The sequence below is a fragment of the Hemitrygon akajei genome, chromosome 8 (genome assembly GCF_048418815.1).
Source record: "Hemitrygon akajei chromosome 8, sHemAka1.3, whole genome shotgun sequence".
In the NCBI taxonomy this organism is placed as follows: Eukaryota; Metazoa; Chordata; class Chondrichthyes; order Myliobatiformes; family Dasyatidae; genus Hemitrygon; species Hemitrygon akajei.
In genome coordinates, this window is record NC_133131.1 from 159,763,566 (window position 1) to 159,780,081 (window position 16,516).

The 16,516-nt window shown below is 43.0% G+C and overlaps 1 protein-coding gene across 1 annotated transcript in view; it reads right to left on the minus strand.

Moving 5' to 3' along the window:
* The window catches only part of dpp6a (dipeptidyl-peptidase 6a), a 1,522,610-nt gene extending 1,508,195 nt beyond the window's left edge, over nt 1-14,415 (minus strand). Inside the window, exon 1 of the mRNA XM_073054906.1 lies at nt 14,039-14,415. Coding sequence (XP_072911007.1) covers nt 14,039-14,098 — 60 coding nt within the window. The 5' untranslated portion in view covers nt 14,099-14,415. The remainder of the gene's footprint in view (nt 1-14,038) is intronic.
* Nucleotides 14,416-16,516: the final 2,101 nt, after the last annotated feature.

Sequence of the window (16,516 nt, forward strand, 5' to 3'; positions counted from 1 at the left end):
TACTAATAATTACTTTGAGAGTTGATTTATATCTACCTTGTTACAGTACATCATTTTGATGCCCAGTTCAAAAAGCTGTCCAGCAGACCTGCAATCTAAATCACTTCTCAACAAATGGTCACCAAGGCCAGAGATTTCAGCCAACTTTATGCATTATGCTTTGACATAGGAGGTCCAAGCTATCAATGGTGATGTTAGCTACAGTGAGCCTACAAAAAAAAACGGTGGGCACAGCCCAGCTCATCGCAGATAAAGCCCTTCCCACCCATTGAGCACATTCACAAACAGAGCAGTAGCCATCATCAGGGGCCGCCAGCATCCAAGGCCATGCTGTCTTCCCACTGCTGCCATTGGGAGATGGTGGTACAGGAGCCCTAGGTCCCACACCACCAGGTTCAGGACTTTCAACCATAAGTATAACTTGTCAAAGTTCTATCGTGAATGGCAGCATGAAAATGAATCTACGGATAGTATTTGGTGGCAAATACAGAGAGAGAGAGAGAGGGGGAGGGGGAGGGGGAGGGGGAGGGGGAGGGGGAGGGAGAGGGAGAGGGGGAGGGAGAGGGAGAGGGAGAGGGAGAGGGAGAGGGAGAGGGAGAGGGAGAGGGAGAGGGAGAGGGAGAGGGAGAGGGAGAGGGAGAGGGAGAGGGAGAGGGAGAGGGAGAGGGAGAGGGAGAGGGAGAGGGAGAGGGAGAGGGAGAGGGAGAGGGAGAGGGAGAGGGAGAGGGAGAGGGAGAGGGAGAGGGAGAGGGAGAGAGAGAGAGAGAGAGAGAGAGAGAGAGAGAGAGAGAGAGAGAGAAATAAGACTTTTACACAGTGGTGCATATTATGTCTTTCCAGTTACCAAATAACAACTAGTACTACTGAGCTAATGCAAAGCTAAGTACTCTGTTTGTCAACCACCCCATTTTAACCAAAATGCAGTACTGTGCAGAGTCTTAGGCACTAATATACACATTAGTAAAAACCTTTTGCACAGTACTGTACATATTTAGATAATACATTTACTTTGAACTCTGATGATATATCTGTTGGAAAATCAGGAATGATTGAAATAATCATAGGGAAATAACTTGTATTCACACGGAGCCTTTTGAAATAGGCTTGAAGATTAAAAAAAACACTTCTGAAATACAGTCACTATAATAATCACGGAAACCTAGGAGTCAGGTGGACCCAGCAATCTGCCATAAAATGCAACATGACGGCCAAATGATCTGTTTCACTGATGTTGGGTGAGTGAAAAGTATTACTAAGAGAACTTCTGTTCTTCTAAATATTGCTTCCTGTTGGTTTGTTAATGCAAAGGACATGTCACCATTTGTTGAGGTACAAGTGATAAATAAGTGAATCTGAGTCAAATGTCAGAACTTGTCACAATCCAGCACACCCACCATACGTCTCTGGAGTAACAACCCAGATTTTGTATTCAAGTTCTTGGGATGGATCATGGACATTTCACCCCAAGAATACGAATCCAACCTCTTCACTACCACTATCCCCGTGAGAAACAACTTCAGGAGTAGGAATCTTATCGGGAATGATGCAGTTCCTTGCACCGGTGCACCCTGGTATCAATTACAACTGACTCAGAGACAAAGAGTGACATTATTGAAACTTAACTGACACAGCATCAGGAATGTGGTAGTTTGACATCCCCTTGGCTTCCCTGAAGAACCTCACACTGTGTTAGGAAAGGTACTGCGCTGATTATGTTATTAAACCAGAAGCAAGAATATTGCCACATTAATCCAGAAAATCGTGTCTGAATCCCACCATGACAACTGGTGAAATAAATACATTAAGAATCTGATAAACAGTGAGACTCACTGATAGTGACCATGAAACTATGGTTGGTCGTTTAAAAAAATAACAAATCAGGCTCATTAACGTCATTCAGAGAAGGAATCTACTATCCCTACCTCATCTCACCTTTATGGTCTACATACCCATCACTAGAGTCGACTCATGATCGGGTTTATTATAATTAGCTAGTGTCATGAAACTTGTTGCTTTGTGACAGTGGGACAAAAAGAAATACGACCAGCTATAACGAAAAATACAAAGTGCAAGAGATGATGGGTGAAAGGTGAAATATTTAAGGGGGTCCCTGAGGGGGAACAACTTCACTCAGAGGGTGGTGCGAGAGTGGAACGAGTTGCCAGCAGAAGTGATGGATGCAGGCTCGATTTCAACATTTAAGTGACTTTGGGATAAGAACATGGACATGAGGGATATTAAAGAAAATATTCCAGGTGCAGGTCAATGGGTCTAGGCAGAATAAAACCTTGCATGGACTAGATGGGCTGAAGGGCCTGTTTCTGGACTATGACTCTAAACAACCACCTCCCCCGCCCCCCAGTTCTGTTCAGGGACGGACAATAAAGGATGACATCACCAGTGATGTCTGCAAAAAAGCAACATAGCATTACTGCATTACAGCAGAAATAATCAGAGACACTGTCCTTTCAGAGACCATCAGTAAATTATGAATTGTTGTATTTGGTGCCTGTCATACTGTACAAATTTCAACCATCACAATATGAATCACACCAAACATTCCTCCAGAACTTTGAAACTGATTATTTTGACATTGTCAGTTAAAGAATATTAAAAAAAGACACAAATCCACTCTCTACTGCTCACCTCTTACAATCATGACACCCCCTAAAAAAGCTAAAATCCTCCAATTCTCAGAAACTGCACAAGTTTATCCATCAACAAACTTGACACAAGTCAGATCATTAAATTGGTAAATTATGTTGTTAAATGGGTTTATTATTGTTACACATACTGATGTTCAGTGAAAAACTTTGTTTTGTATGCTATCCATACAGATCATTTCAGTACAACAATCCATTGAGGTAGTACAAGGGAAAACAGTAACAGAATGCAGAATAAAGTGTTATAGTTAGAGAAAGTGCAGTGCAGGCGGACGATAAAATGCAAAGCCATGACAAGGTGGATTGTGAGATCCATTTTATAAGTGTGTTCAATGGTCTTTTAACAGCAGGACAGAAGCTGTCCTTGAGAGAATGGACCTTGATATCCCAAGATATCAAGATATCCCATCACGGCTGATGAGTTTTTTTTTTGAGTAAACGACGCCGTTATAGTGCAACAATGCTCCTGCTGGCATATCCATAGTAAGGTTCCACTAACATAAGTGTAATAAGTATCCAGACAGTGTGACTTCCACGGGATCAGTTCAGAGACCAAGTCAGGACAGTGCAATGGGATCTCTTAAATCCTCCCAACAGACCGTGTTTTAATGCCTGCACTAGTGACAAACCACACCATAGGCTCAGAAAAAAATGAGAAAAGGCACAGAGGTTCACCAATGGAGTCACTCTAACCTCATTGTTTAAAAAATTATTTAGAGATACAACACGGTAACAGGCCCTTCTGGCCCAATGAGTCTGCGCCACCCAAATATACTCATGGGATCAATTAACCTTCTAACCTGCATGTCTTTCAGATGTGGGAGGAAAGTCGAGCATCTGGAAGGAAACCCATATGGTAACAGGGAGAGCGTATAAGCTCCTGACAGAAAGCAGTGGGAATTGGAACCCGCGTTGCTGGCACTCTAATGGTATTATACTCGCCGCTACACTATGGAAGCTATGATATGTGATACAGCAAAATAACCTTATGTTTTTGTAACAAGTCTATTTTGGCCCATCAAATCTGCTCCACCATTTAACCCTATTTTTCTCTCAACCCCATATTCCTGTAACCTTTATCACCCCCTTACCATTCAAGAATCTATCAATTTCTGCCTTAAATATACCCAATATCTTGGCCTCCAAAGCTATCGGTGGCAATGAATTCCACAGATTCACCACCATCTGGCTGAAGAAATTTCTCCCCATCTCAGTTTTTAAAAGATGTCCCTTTATTCTGAGGTTGTTTCATTGGACACTAGATTCTCCTGCTAATGGTAACACCTTCTCCACATCTACTGCAACCTGGCCTTAAGAAGAATGTGTGTCCATGTGATCTGTATGCAAGAGTACAGAAAACACTGAGGTCTGAGGTCCATCATCTCTCAATATGCTGGAAGAGATTGCGAGCTCAAGTTCATCACCTTACAAAAACTTGAAAGAAAGTATGTATTAGCTCCATATAATCCACTGTAAACATAAAAATATTTACCTGCTTTGGAAATTTATGGACCAAAGTCAGAACACAGTTTACTGTACCAGGCCTTCAGAAAGACAGCTGCATGCTATGTTATAGAACATTGATAAAGTTTATTTGCTATAAGAATCTCCTTATATTGTCACTTGAGTTTCTGTAAAACCCAGCTCATAGCACAGTTCAGCCTATGATGTTGTGCCAATCTTTTAATCTACTCTAAGGTCAATTTAACCCTTCTCTCCATTTGTTCTGTTATCAATGTGCCCAATAGCATCTTAAATGTCCTTAATGTATCTGCCTCATGGCAGGGCATTCCATGCTAGCACTCTGTGTTTAAAAAAAAGTTACCTCTCCAATGCCCCCATACTTTCCTTCAAATACCTTAAAATTATGCCCCTGGTATTTAGTTATTTCCACCCTGACAAAAAGTCTCTGGCTATCCATTCCAATCTAAGCTTCTATCGTCTTTCACATCTCTATCAAGTCACCTCTCACTCTCCTTCGTTCCAAACAGAAAAACCCTGGCTCGTTCAACCTAATCTTAAAGTACAGCAGCAACTCATTGATTGCCTTACACAGAAAGTTCAAAGTACATATATGTCACCATATATCAAGATTCATTTTCTTGAAGGCTTTCACAGTAGAACAAAGAAATACATTTTATTCAATGGGAAAACTACACACAATCAAGATGCAAAAGACAAACTGTGCAAGCACAATAAATAAAAAAAACAGAAAAACAATCAAGCAAACAAACTGAGAACACGAGTTGCAGAGCCCTTGAAAGTGAGTCCACGGGTTGTGGAATGAGTTCATTGTTATGATAAGTGAAGTTGTCCATGCTGGTTCAGAAGCCTAATGGCTGAAGTGAAATAACTGTTCTTGAACCCGGTTGATATAGCCTCGTGTAATCACCAGGCTAAATCCTGAAATCGTCCTTGCATTACAAGATTTAATGTACATCCATCACACACCAGCTGTGGTCCAGTTTAAGGGAAAATACTACAAGTCAACATCTGTGGTGCTCTACCAATAATACTCAGCAAAAAACAAGATGACACCACATGCTCCTGCCTCATAGCTGTTGAACCTGCTAAATCTCAAGGGATCCACAAGCGATGTTAACACTGTGATAGATCAGGGGTTCCCAGTCTGGGATCCACAGACCCCCCTTGGTTAATGGTAGGGGCCCATGGTTGGGAACCCCTGTGATAGATGAAGTATCAATAACAAAATCTAAATATTTTAATTAAATGATTTACATTTACATTATTAAATATTTCAATAATAAACTGTGTGCTCTATTTCCCTTTGCTTCTCTTGTATCGGGTAAACTTCCGCATCAGCTCTTAAGCTTCATTTGTTCATTCAGCTATTTAAAATTGGATATTTAGTTATCGAACTTCCTTAAGTTTTTTTTCAACGTATCAATCCTGATATCTTCTTTATGAACCTAAAATTAACATAACATTTTTGTTTAAACAATAAATGGAAATCCTATTCAAAATACAAATATCTATTTGGGACATTGCTGCCGGTGGTGATTGGCATTTTAAATACAGTGAGATGAAGACTGGCATATTTCTATCAGAGGACAATTGATCTGATCTGCCAACTCACTACAAGCAAAGTATCAGGGGAGATGTAAACCACCATCCTAAATTGCATTGAAACTGCCAACATCTGTGCAAAAATATTTCACTTTTCTCCCTCACTCCACAAAAACGGGCCCAGATGCTTTAAAAAAAAAACAAAAAATAACTGCAAGATGAACATTAATAAATATTCCGCTGTATTTGACACATTCAGTTATACAAGCATTCTCCAGCATTGATTTAGACAAGGACATGGACTGACCCAGCAAGACTGTAACAAAAATCCTCTGATCAAAGGAAGCAAGAGACAGGCACAACTCGCTGATTCAACTGCAAAACCTGGTGAAACACTCGCAGATAGGTATCTGCTTTCAAAACAGCAGGCTCCTAGTTGAACGATAAATCAGTAGATTTCAGACAAGTGGAAAATTCAAGACAAAATCCATTAAATGTATAATATCTGTAGATCTTCTTACAGCTGCTTTATGTTGCAAATTCATACATTAAGATTCAAACTTAATATTCATGTTCCTGGGTTATTTTAAAAGCATTACCTATCACTGTCACTGATTACATCACATCTGAAAACATAATTGGAAAAAAATTGGGAGCCGAAAGGAAAAATGGATCAGACATGATTCTGGGAGTGAAGGGGTTAACATATGAGCAGTGTTTTGCAGCTTTGGGCCTGTACTCACTGGAATTTAGAAGAACGTGGGGAGATTTCATTGAAACCTACGGTCTATTGAAAGGACTAGATCAGGTGGGTGTGGAAGGGGATGTTTTCTATGGTGGGGTATCCAGAACTAGAGGGCACAGCCTCAGAATTCATAATTCAGGGGTAAACTTTTAAAAGAGAGGTAAGGAGGAATTGTTTTTTAGTCAGAGAGTAGTGAATCTGTGGAATGCTCTGCCACAGACTGCAGTGGAGGCCAAGTCCATAAGTACATTTAGAGTGGAAGCTGAGCTGATAGTTTCCTAATTGGTCAAGGCATCGAAGGAGATGGTGAGAAGGCAGGTGTACGGGGTTGAGTAGGATCTGGGATCAGCCGTGATGGAATGATGGAATAAACTCAATGGGCCAGATGGCCTAATTCTGCTTCCATCTTACATCAAAACAAACAGTAAAATGAATTCGGCTGGTGTGGTATACTGCGTCCAGTGCTCCCAGTGTGGCCTTTTATATATTGGTGAGACCCGACACAGACTGGGAGACCGTTTCGCTGAACACCTACGCTCGGTCCGCCAGAAAAAGCAGGATCTCCCAGTGGCCACACATTTTAATTCCACTTCCCATTCCCATTCTGATATGTCTATCCATGGCCTCCTCTATTGTCAAAATGAATCCAAACTCAGGTTGGAGGAACAACACCTTTTATACCGGCTGGGTAGCCTCCAACCTGATGGCATGAACATTGACTTCTCTAACTTCTGTTAATGCCCCTCCTCCCCTTCTTACCCCATCCCTGACATACTTAGTTGTTCGCCTGTTCTCCATCTCCCCCTGGTGCTTCCTCCCCCCCACCTCCTTTCTTTCTCCTGAGACCTCCCATCCCATGATCCTTTCCCTTCTGCAGTTCTGTATCACTTTCGCCAATCACCTTTCCAGCTCTTTGCTTCACCCCTCCCCCTCCAGTCTTCTCCTATCATTTTGCATTTTCCCCTCCCCCCACTACTTTCAAATCTCTTGCTATCTTTCCTTTCGGTTAGTCCTGACGAAGGGTCTCGGCCTGAAACGTCGACAGCGCTTCTCCCTATAGATGCTGCCTGGCATGCTGTGTTCCACCAGCATTTTGAGTGTGTTGTTTGAATTTCCAGCATCTGCAGATTTCCTCGTGTTTGCTTAGTAAAATGAATTGCTTGCATCAACAACCAACACACCCAAGGATGTACTGGGGGGCAGCCAGGAAGTGTCATATTTTGGCGCCAACATAGCATATCCACAACGTTCAGCAGAACAACACAAGCCACAACAAGAAAACAAGGCAACAAACGTAAAAAAAAATAGAAACTCTTTCCCACCCACCCCTCTCATACACTGTCTGAAATAAGTTAAAACACTTTACCCATTTAACTTTTTTCATTACATCAGTCCTAAAATTAAGGGTTTGGAGTAAACTTAATTTGTTTTCTCTAAACACCATGGCGTTTGTGCTACGTTTCTCACCAACTTTGTTGATCCTTATGACAACTAAACCAGATTGTTCTTATAACATATTTGTCCAATAAAAATAAAATACAATGCCACTGAAAGAAGATTTCTAATACTGTGTTTTGGAGCAATGATGATCACTCAGAGAGCCACTAAGATTGCCCATTGTGGTTCCGTGAACGGCGCTCAAGTACCAAAGGCACAATCACAGAAATTCAGGATGGCACAACAGCAGGCAAGGGATAGTATAATGTTAAAGCAACTGGTTTTCAGTTAAGCTATGTAACATAAATCCCACCAGCTGGAAGTTAATATAAATTAAATTCAACGGCATAATTTCAAACAGCAGAGAAATTCTCCCTAGACTCCTTGATACTTAGACAAGTAATACTGGAGATCTGGAGCAATACATACAATGTACTGGAGGAGCTCAACAGGTCAGGAAGCATCAATGGATGGGAACAAATATCTGGCGTTTCAGGCCGAGACCTTTTCACTAGTCTCCTTGCCAAGCTTTGTCAAAGTTCAGTGTAACAAAAATTATCTGTTCTGTACAATGGTGATGTAAAATTGGATGCAGAGTTTTTTTTATTTTTCAGATGGGTGAAGCTCAAGATGGGTAAAGCATTCTAGGGTGTCCTGAAATTGTGATAGTTGTCTTCAGGCTTTCATGGCAAAATTGCGTTTAAATGTTCATTCTTCTTCTGAAATCCCTCCTCTCTTAAATCATCCAATCTTAAGCCAATCTGGATTTCTGCTTTCCTCTAACTGAGCCCATTTATTCAGCTTTTCTTTACTCCGACTTTCAGAAGTGCATTCAATTACCTGTAATTCTCCTCTTTTTCACATCCTCCTCATAACTTTGTCTCTTGGACTAACTGCCCATCAATTGTCCTGCGTTCTCCATGTTATCCAACATCAACTTTTGTTTCATTACAGAACTGACAAAGTCTCTGTTATTGGTAATGAAAACAGCAGACTCGTTGCTGCTTTGGTGACCTAAAAGTAAGGCTGGACTTCTGCAGGATGGAAAGAAAAGTTTTATTCCATCATCAGCAGCAAACGATGCCACTAACTTTTCTGACAATAGTAAGGTTAATTGTTCAATATTGAGAACTTACATTAATTTTACATTACATTAAATTTAGCATTAATTTTTGAATTAAATGCTTACAGTTTACAGAGGTATTACCCTATTGAAGCTCAAATGCAGTTTATTTATGTCAACATCATTTTATTTAAATGGAGTGAATACATAACCACGCCCTTAGAGGTAAAATTGGTAAGTACAAAATCAGGGCAATGCTCTTGCTGCGGATAATACATTCAGCTCCTAAATCTTGGACATCAGTTAGAAGATCATAAAAAAGCCATTCCACATATTACAAAAAAAAGTATGAGGAAATACAATACACTCAGTGCCCACTTTATTAGGTACAGTACACCTGTACACCTGCTTGTTAATGCAAATGACTAGTCAGCCAATCACATGACAGCCACTTAATGCATAAAAGCATGAAAACATAATCAAGAAACCCCGTTATTGTTCAGACCAAACACTAGAATATGGGAGAAATGTGATCTAACTATGACTCTGACCATGAAATGATTGTTGGTGCCAGACGAGGTGATCTGTGTATCTCAGAACTGCTGATCTCCTGGGACTTTTGTGGACAACAGTCTCAAGACTTTACAGACAATGGTGTGAAAATATTTTTTTAAAAATCCAGTGAAGATGTCTTGTTAATGAGAGAGATCAGAGGAGAATGGCCAGAATAGTGCAAGCTCATAAGAAGGCAACAGTAACATCCTGTGTCAATATCCTCACTGACAATCAACAATGGTGCATGTCAAGGATCCATGCTTAACCACTGCACTGCTCTCTCTACACCAAGATTGTGTGGCTAGGCTCAGCTCCAAAACCATCAATAAATTTGCCAATGACACCATTATTGACAGAATTTCAGATGGTGATGCCGAGGCGTTACAGGAGCAAGATCTATCAGCTGGTTGAGTTGTGTCGCAGCAACAACCTTGCACTCAACATCAGTAAGACCAAGGAATTGATTGTGGAGTAGAGGGTGCACACACTCATTGAAGGATCAGAAATGGAAAGGGAAAGCAGATTTGAGTTCCTGTGTGTCAACATTTCTAAGGATTTATCCTGGGTCCAAGATATTGATGCAATTACAAGGAAGGCGCGACAATGGCTATATTTCATTAGAAGTTTAAGAAGAATTGATTTGTCACCAAAGTCACTCACAAATTTCTACAGATGTTCCATGGAGAGCATTCTAACTAGCTGCATCACCATTTAGTATGGAAGGGCTACTGCACAGGGTCAGAAAAAGCTGCAGGAACTTGTAAGTTCAGTCAGTTCCATCATGGGCACTAGCCTCCCAGAATCCAGCATATCATTAAAAGGCAATGTCTCAAAAGTGCTGCATCCATAATAAGGAGCCCCATCACCTAGCATATGTCCTCCTATTGGTACTATCAGGGTGATGGTACAGGAGCCTGAAGACACACACTGAACATTTCAGCACCAGATTTCTGAATGGACAATAAACCCATAAACATTACTTCACTATTCCCCCCCCCCATTTTTGCATTACATTTTATACTTATTGCAAATCATAGTTTTTGTTATGTGTTGCACTGTACTGCTAAAGAAAAACAACACATTTTATGACATATCCCAGTGATATCAAACCTGATTCTTATTCTGAACTCAAATAACCACGCGTTACAACCTGAACACACACCACATCTAACCTAAAAATGGATGGGCTACAGCAGAGGACCACAACAGGGTTCCACCCCTGTACCAGATAAAGAGGCTACTGAGTGTATTTACCTGTAGCACCATGGAAACTTACATGAAAGACGATTCATGCCCTCAGACTCCAGTCAACAGTTATATTAAGATGGAGATGACCAATTTTATTGCAAGAAAGATTCATTTATAATGGAAATAATTCATTTCTGGCACAAGTTCGAACTAATATCCAGCAATTTTGTGCATGAGACTTTTCACACAATATTAAATAAATACCATCTGCTTTTCCCATGATAATATAATGGAGAGATTATTTTTCTCACTATATTTAAAATGTTCAATCAGTCAATAAACCAGCACTATATTTAATAGAAAAGAAAACGTGGTGACAATAACTCAAGAATGATTCAGGATTGTTTTCACAAATTGGTGAGGTAATAATTTTACAAAAATCCAAGATCTTTTCTACTGAATGACACCAAGAGTTAAAATAAAAAGTTAAAATTGATACCTGAAAAATCTCTTACACATATAACTGACCTACTATGACATACTGTAACCTTTAGTTGTTGTGAAAATGAGGTAATCTGAGCAACAGAAAAGAGATTAGTAAGCAGCAGGCAGTGAAAAATAGACAAGATCACAATCCACAATTATTGACTGAATTCTTGCAAATGCTTAGTGATAACAGTATCAAAGTTAAATTAGTCCAAACACATACAATTATGAGCGAGGAAATTCTTGACAGGAAACTAACTGCTTAGACCAAATTGATCAGAACTAATCATGTAATGTTTATAAGGTAGGGAGAAGAAATGGGAATAGCACAATAAGAGCAGTCATTAATTTATATTGCTAAAACAAAAATTATATACTGTACAACTTCAACCCAGTGCAATATATATAATGCAGCTTAAATACAAACTGAACATCTTTAATCTAATTTATAGTTTATAGAATTTGTTTTTAAGTGAATATGACTTCTTAAGAGTATGACTACAGAGCTTGCAGAATGAATTGATCAGTGATACCAAATTATTTACAAATCACAGATACTTTGAATGCTGGTGGGTAGTTATGTTACATCCTTTTTTAATAATCCATAAACAAAGAACTGGACAAATAACCTTCTCCAAGTTATTTTTTTAAACTTTATTTGAAAGTTTTAGATATCACATCTATGCTGGCATGATTTATAATATAAAATTATCAGTCTGAGAACATTGCCCTGCAACTATACACAAGCTTAAACCTTAAAATCATAAAATGTTTACTAAATGGAATAATAGAAATTCCTCCCATGCTCGATTATAAAAGAGTATAATGCAATGTTAAATTATAAATAGATAATTCAGATATATATTTTGGATGTTTTGCCAGTGAAAGGCCATTGGAAGCCATCAGTCACTTGAGACATATTCAAGTCCCTCAGTGTCCCCTTCCCAACCTCTGTTCTCTCAGATATCTGTTTTCCTTCACTCACCATCCAGTAAGAAAGACAGCCTTCAATATTTGTGCAAAGTATTGGTTGAACTACAACTGGCTGAAGTCCTTTGTGCTGCTCAACAGTGAGATGCTTAATTGTTTCAATTCTTCAAAAGATGGTTTCTCCATATCTGTCTATGTGCTTAGCATTCACTTATCACTTCTTACCTCTGAAGACCCTGTCCATTAGAATAAGTTACACTGACCAAACTTTGTGTTACATTATCTTCTACTTTCATTGCTTTCAAATAGCTTGGCTTTCTCTTTTCCCGAGAGTATCTAACTCAACAAAACTTCACTGCATTTAAAGTGCAAACTGTATCAGAACTTAACTATAGTTCCAAAGTCTGGAACATCTCCTCTACCTTGCCTGCCCCACCTCAAAATGGCATCAGAGCAAAGAGATTTGTCAGAAGATCCTCTTATTACTTCCATTTAAATGCTACCCTGGCATCCCTCCAACTTAACCAATACAACAACCAGTGGCATTCTTCTGAACTGATCCTACAATAAGAATGCACTTAAGAACAAAGGAACCAGTTTACTCAATGAAGACAATTGTGACTAACCTATACCCAGTTCTATCCACTATCCTTTTTAAAGGATGGTTATCAAAAAATATACACATTTTTAAATTAGATTAGTATATACATATATGTATGCAAGCATCTATTGCTTCTTATGAAAGAATCAACCTCCATGTAATGAAGTGATTTCTAAATTAGGTCTGGCTTATCTAAATTATCTTTAATTTATTTCATTATCCAAAACTCATTGAGGAGATGAGTGACAAGGCTGTTTTGATTTAACCCGTTAATAACTCAATGGATTACAGCACCATGCTCCATATGGTTTAAGCAGTCAGATTCCAACTCTGCAGGATCTCCTAGGCTTTCTACTTCAGCATTTTGACTTAACCCTTGAGGATCGCCGAACTTCAGCGAAACAGCCTGTTACTTAATTTCTCAGCCAGCTCTAATTTAGCGGCAAGTGGAGAATCCTGCGGGCTATTGTGTTTTTTTTTGCAAGTTGCATCATTTGTCAACGCCTTGCTTTCGATCTAATACGCAGATACATTAAGCGGCTGGTACTGACATCCCGTCAGCGTGAAAGTCCAATGCAAAGTGCTTGAGATAGTCAGAAATGGACATCTGCTCCCAAGTTCTACTTTAAGTATGCCAACCTGAACGGCCGCCAATGCTAGCCCGTCGCAGCCCAACTTTAATGCTCTCGCAGCTCTTCTTGTGGAGATACACAGATCACCGACTGTACTGGTTCTCACTGCAAAAGTTACTACGGGCGGAGGTGTTAAAAACGAGGATGGAGAGGTGATGCAAACTAATCATTTATAGAACTTTAATTGTAACTTTCTTTTTGATTCGGCATTCCCCAAATCAGACACCATTCCTCAAACCCAACCCAACTACAGCCCGCACGATTTCAGTATTGCAACCAGCTAAGAGGCTCATAGCAAAGGTGGATCCCGCGGTCTTCAGCAAACACAGATTTCTGAAGCGGGGACCCACATTCCCCCATACTCCCATTCGTCCAATTAGTCATTAAAATTACAATCGCCGGAGAGCAGGACCGGCAAATGTGGCGTTTAATTCCGCCGGAGACACCCATAAGTCGACAGCAGAGACCGGTCAGCGCTGCAGAAAGCTTAAAGCCGTGGAAAAGAAACAACTACAGATTAAACAGATACAACTATAGATGCACACCAACAATAAACATTTTGCACTAACTCTGCCGTGAGTGAGGCAGCGATTAGTTGTCCGCGTTATATTAATTGCATCCATAATGCTGGAAAACCAGAGAGATCTGAGAGAGTGATGGGCTGACAGAGAGAGGGAAAAAGTAGAAGAAAAAATAATCTGCTCTTCTTACCTTCACGGTTTTGGTGGAGGAGCATTTGACATTGTTGGAAACGCCTGCGGTTTGGTTCATTTTCCCGACCACGGCACACGCCAAGGGCAGGGGTACAGTCCAGCGGCGGTGAACGGTGCCGTTCGGCTCTGCTTTGCCTCTCTCCGCGCTCCACGCTCCAGCTACTGCTCACATTGGTCCGCACGAACCGGAGAAAGAGACGGGGTGGCCGGCGAGGACCCTCCGGATGGATGAGCGGCTGAACAGAGAGAGGCAGGGTCTGCTTGCAGAGGCGCCCACTTGCTCCCCCGTTCTGTGTGGCCAGGTGTTTGCTGCAGGAATCCCTCAGTCCTGCTGGAGAGAGAACGGCAAGGGGAATCCCAGGAGCTGACGCCTAACTCCGGGGGTGGAGGAACAAGTTGTCGTTGGCTGCTACCGGATGGGGCAGAGCGGAGGCTGGGTGGATGGAGTGATGGTAGAGTCGCGGAGGGGGGGGGGGGACGTGGAGGAGGTGGGGCATGGAGAAGAGGCGGAAGGGGAGAGGGAGGGGTGGGGTGTGAGGGATGGTAGGTGGGGTATGGGGGTTGGGGTGTGACTGGTTTGAGGGTAGGGTCTGGGGGTGGGGTATGGGTGTGGGGTGTGGTGGGGTATGGGTGGTTTGGGGGTAGAGTATGGGGGGTTTGGGTGGGGTTGAGATGGGGAAGGCACTTGAGGGGAGGAGGGGTTGGGGGAATGGGAGCGAGGAGGTGGGGAAGGGGCGTGAGGGGAGGAGAGGGTGGAAAAGGGGTTCGAGTGGAGGAGGGAGGAAGGGGTCCGAGGGGAGGAGAACGGGAGGGAGGAGAGAAGGGGTTTGGGGAAGTAAATGTGTGTGAGGAGAAGGGATTTGGTGGGATGGGAAGGGGTGTGAGGGCAGAAAGGGATTGGGAGGGGGAAGGGGTGTGAGGGCAGAAGGGGATTGGGAGGGGGAAGGGGTGTGAGGGCAGAAGGGGATGGAGGGGGAAGGGTGTGAGGGCAGAAGGGGCTTGTGGGGAGACAGAGATGGTGAAGGTGAAGGGTAGTAGTGGGGGAAAGAAGTGTGAAAAGAAGGTGTGGGTGGGGAAGATGGGAGGGGAAAAGGGGGGTAGGATAGGAGAGAGGGAGGGAGGGCATTGGGGTAGGATAGGAGGGAGAGCAGAGGAGGAAGTGAAGGGGATGGCGAGTGGAAGAAGGGGAAAGGTTAGGGGGCATAGGGTGGGGAAGGGGATAGGGAGGAGAGTGAAGGAGGAGGGGGATTTGAAAAGGGGAGAGGGGTGTGAGGGGAGTAGGGGTGGGAAAGAGGGGGAAAGAAAGAAGTGGATGAAGGAGGGGTGTTGGGTTGGGGAGGAGAAGGTGTAGGATGGAGGGGGAGCTGGAAGCAGGGGAATGGTAGATGGGAGAGGAGATGGAAGGGAAGGGTGATTGGGAGGGGGTTGGGGAGGGAAGAGGGCAGAGGAGGGGAAGGGGTAGGGAGGGGAAGGGGGAAAGTAAGTGGGATGGGGAGGAGAGTGGAAGGGGATGGTGAAGGTGATGGGGAGTGGATGAGGAGTTGGGGTGAGTGGAAGGAGGAGTGGATTTGGAACAGCAGGTGGGTGTTTGGAAGAGGGGGAGGGATTGAGGGAGAGGAGTGAGAGGGGGATTGGGGTGGGAAGAGGAAAGGGATGATGAGGGATTGAGGGAGAGGAGTGCAAGGGTGGGGGTACAGATAGGGAAAGGGGAGTGGTGAAGGTGTGGGAGAAAGGGAATGGGTGTGTGGGGATAGCGATGGGTTGGGAGGGAAGGGGGTGAACAGGATGAGGTGAGGAGAGGGGAAAGGGGTGAGGGGTTCAGCGAGGTGTTAAAGGTGACATGGGTGGGGAGGGGAGGTGGGAGGGAAAGGGGTATGGGATTGGGGAAGAGAGGTGGGAGGGGAGGGAAAGTGGATGGGGAGGAGGATGGGTATGAGGGAAGGGAGTGAGCAGAGCAGGTGCGGTAAGGTGACAGCGAAGGGTCGAGGGTGACTTGGGTGGGGGAAGGGAAGTGGGAAGAGGGGAAGTGTGTGGGGGAAGGATCAGGGGAGAAGGGAGCAAGCTGGAGGGGGTGAGAGTTAGGGCATTGAGGGGATAGTGAGGATTTGGAGGGCTGCGGAAAGGAGATGAGTGGGACGTGAAGAGGGTGTGGGGCATGGTGGGGTGAAAGTGGTGCATTGTGCGTGGAGGGGGCAAGGGGGTGAGTGGGGCATGGAGGGGGCAAGAGGTGTGGTGCCTGGGGTCCGGTGGGGTCAGTTGAGATGTGGAGCTGAGAGTAAAGGAGGGGAACTTTAGTCGAACAGCAACTTCTCAGAGGAGTTTAGAAGCTGAAAGTTACTTTATTTGTCCCGAAGCTAACTTTGTGGTGGTGGTGGTGGTGGGGGGGGGGGGGGGGTTGCGGGGTGTGGCAATTTTCAAGTCATGGTGGAGGCTGATGGGTAGGAACGGCAAATGGAGGAGAGCAGAGTTTCCTGAG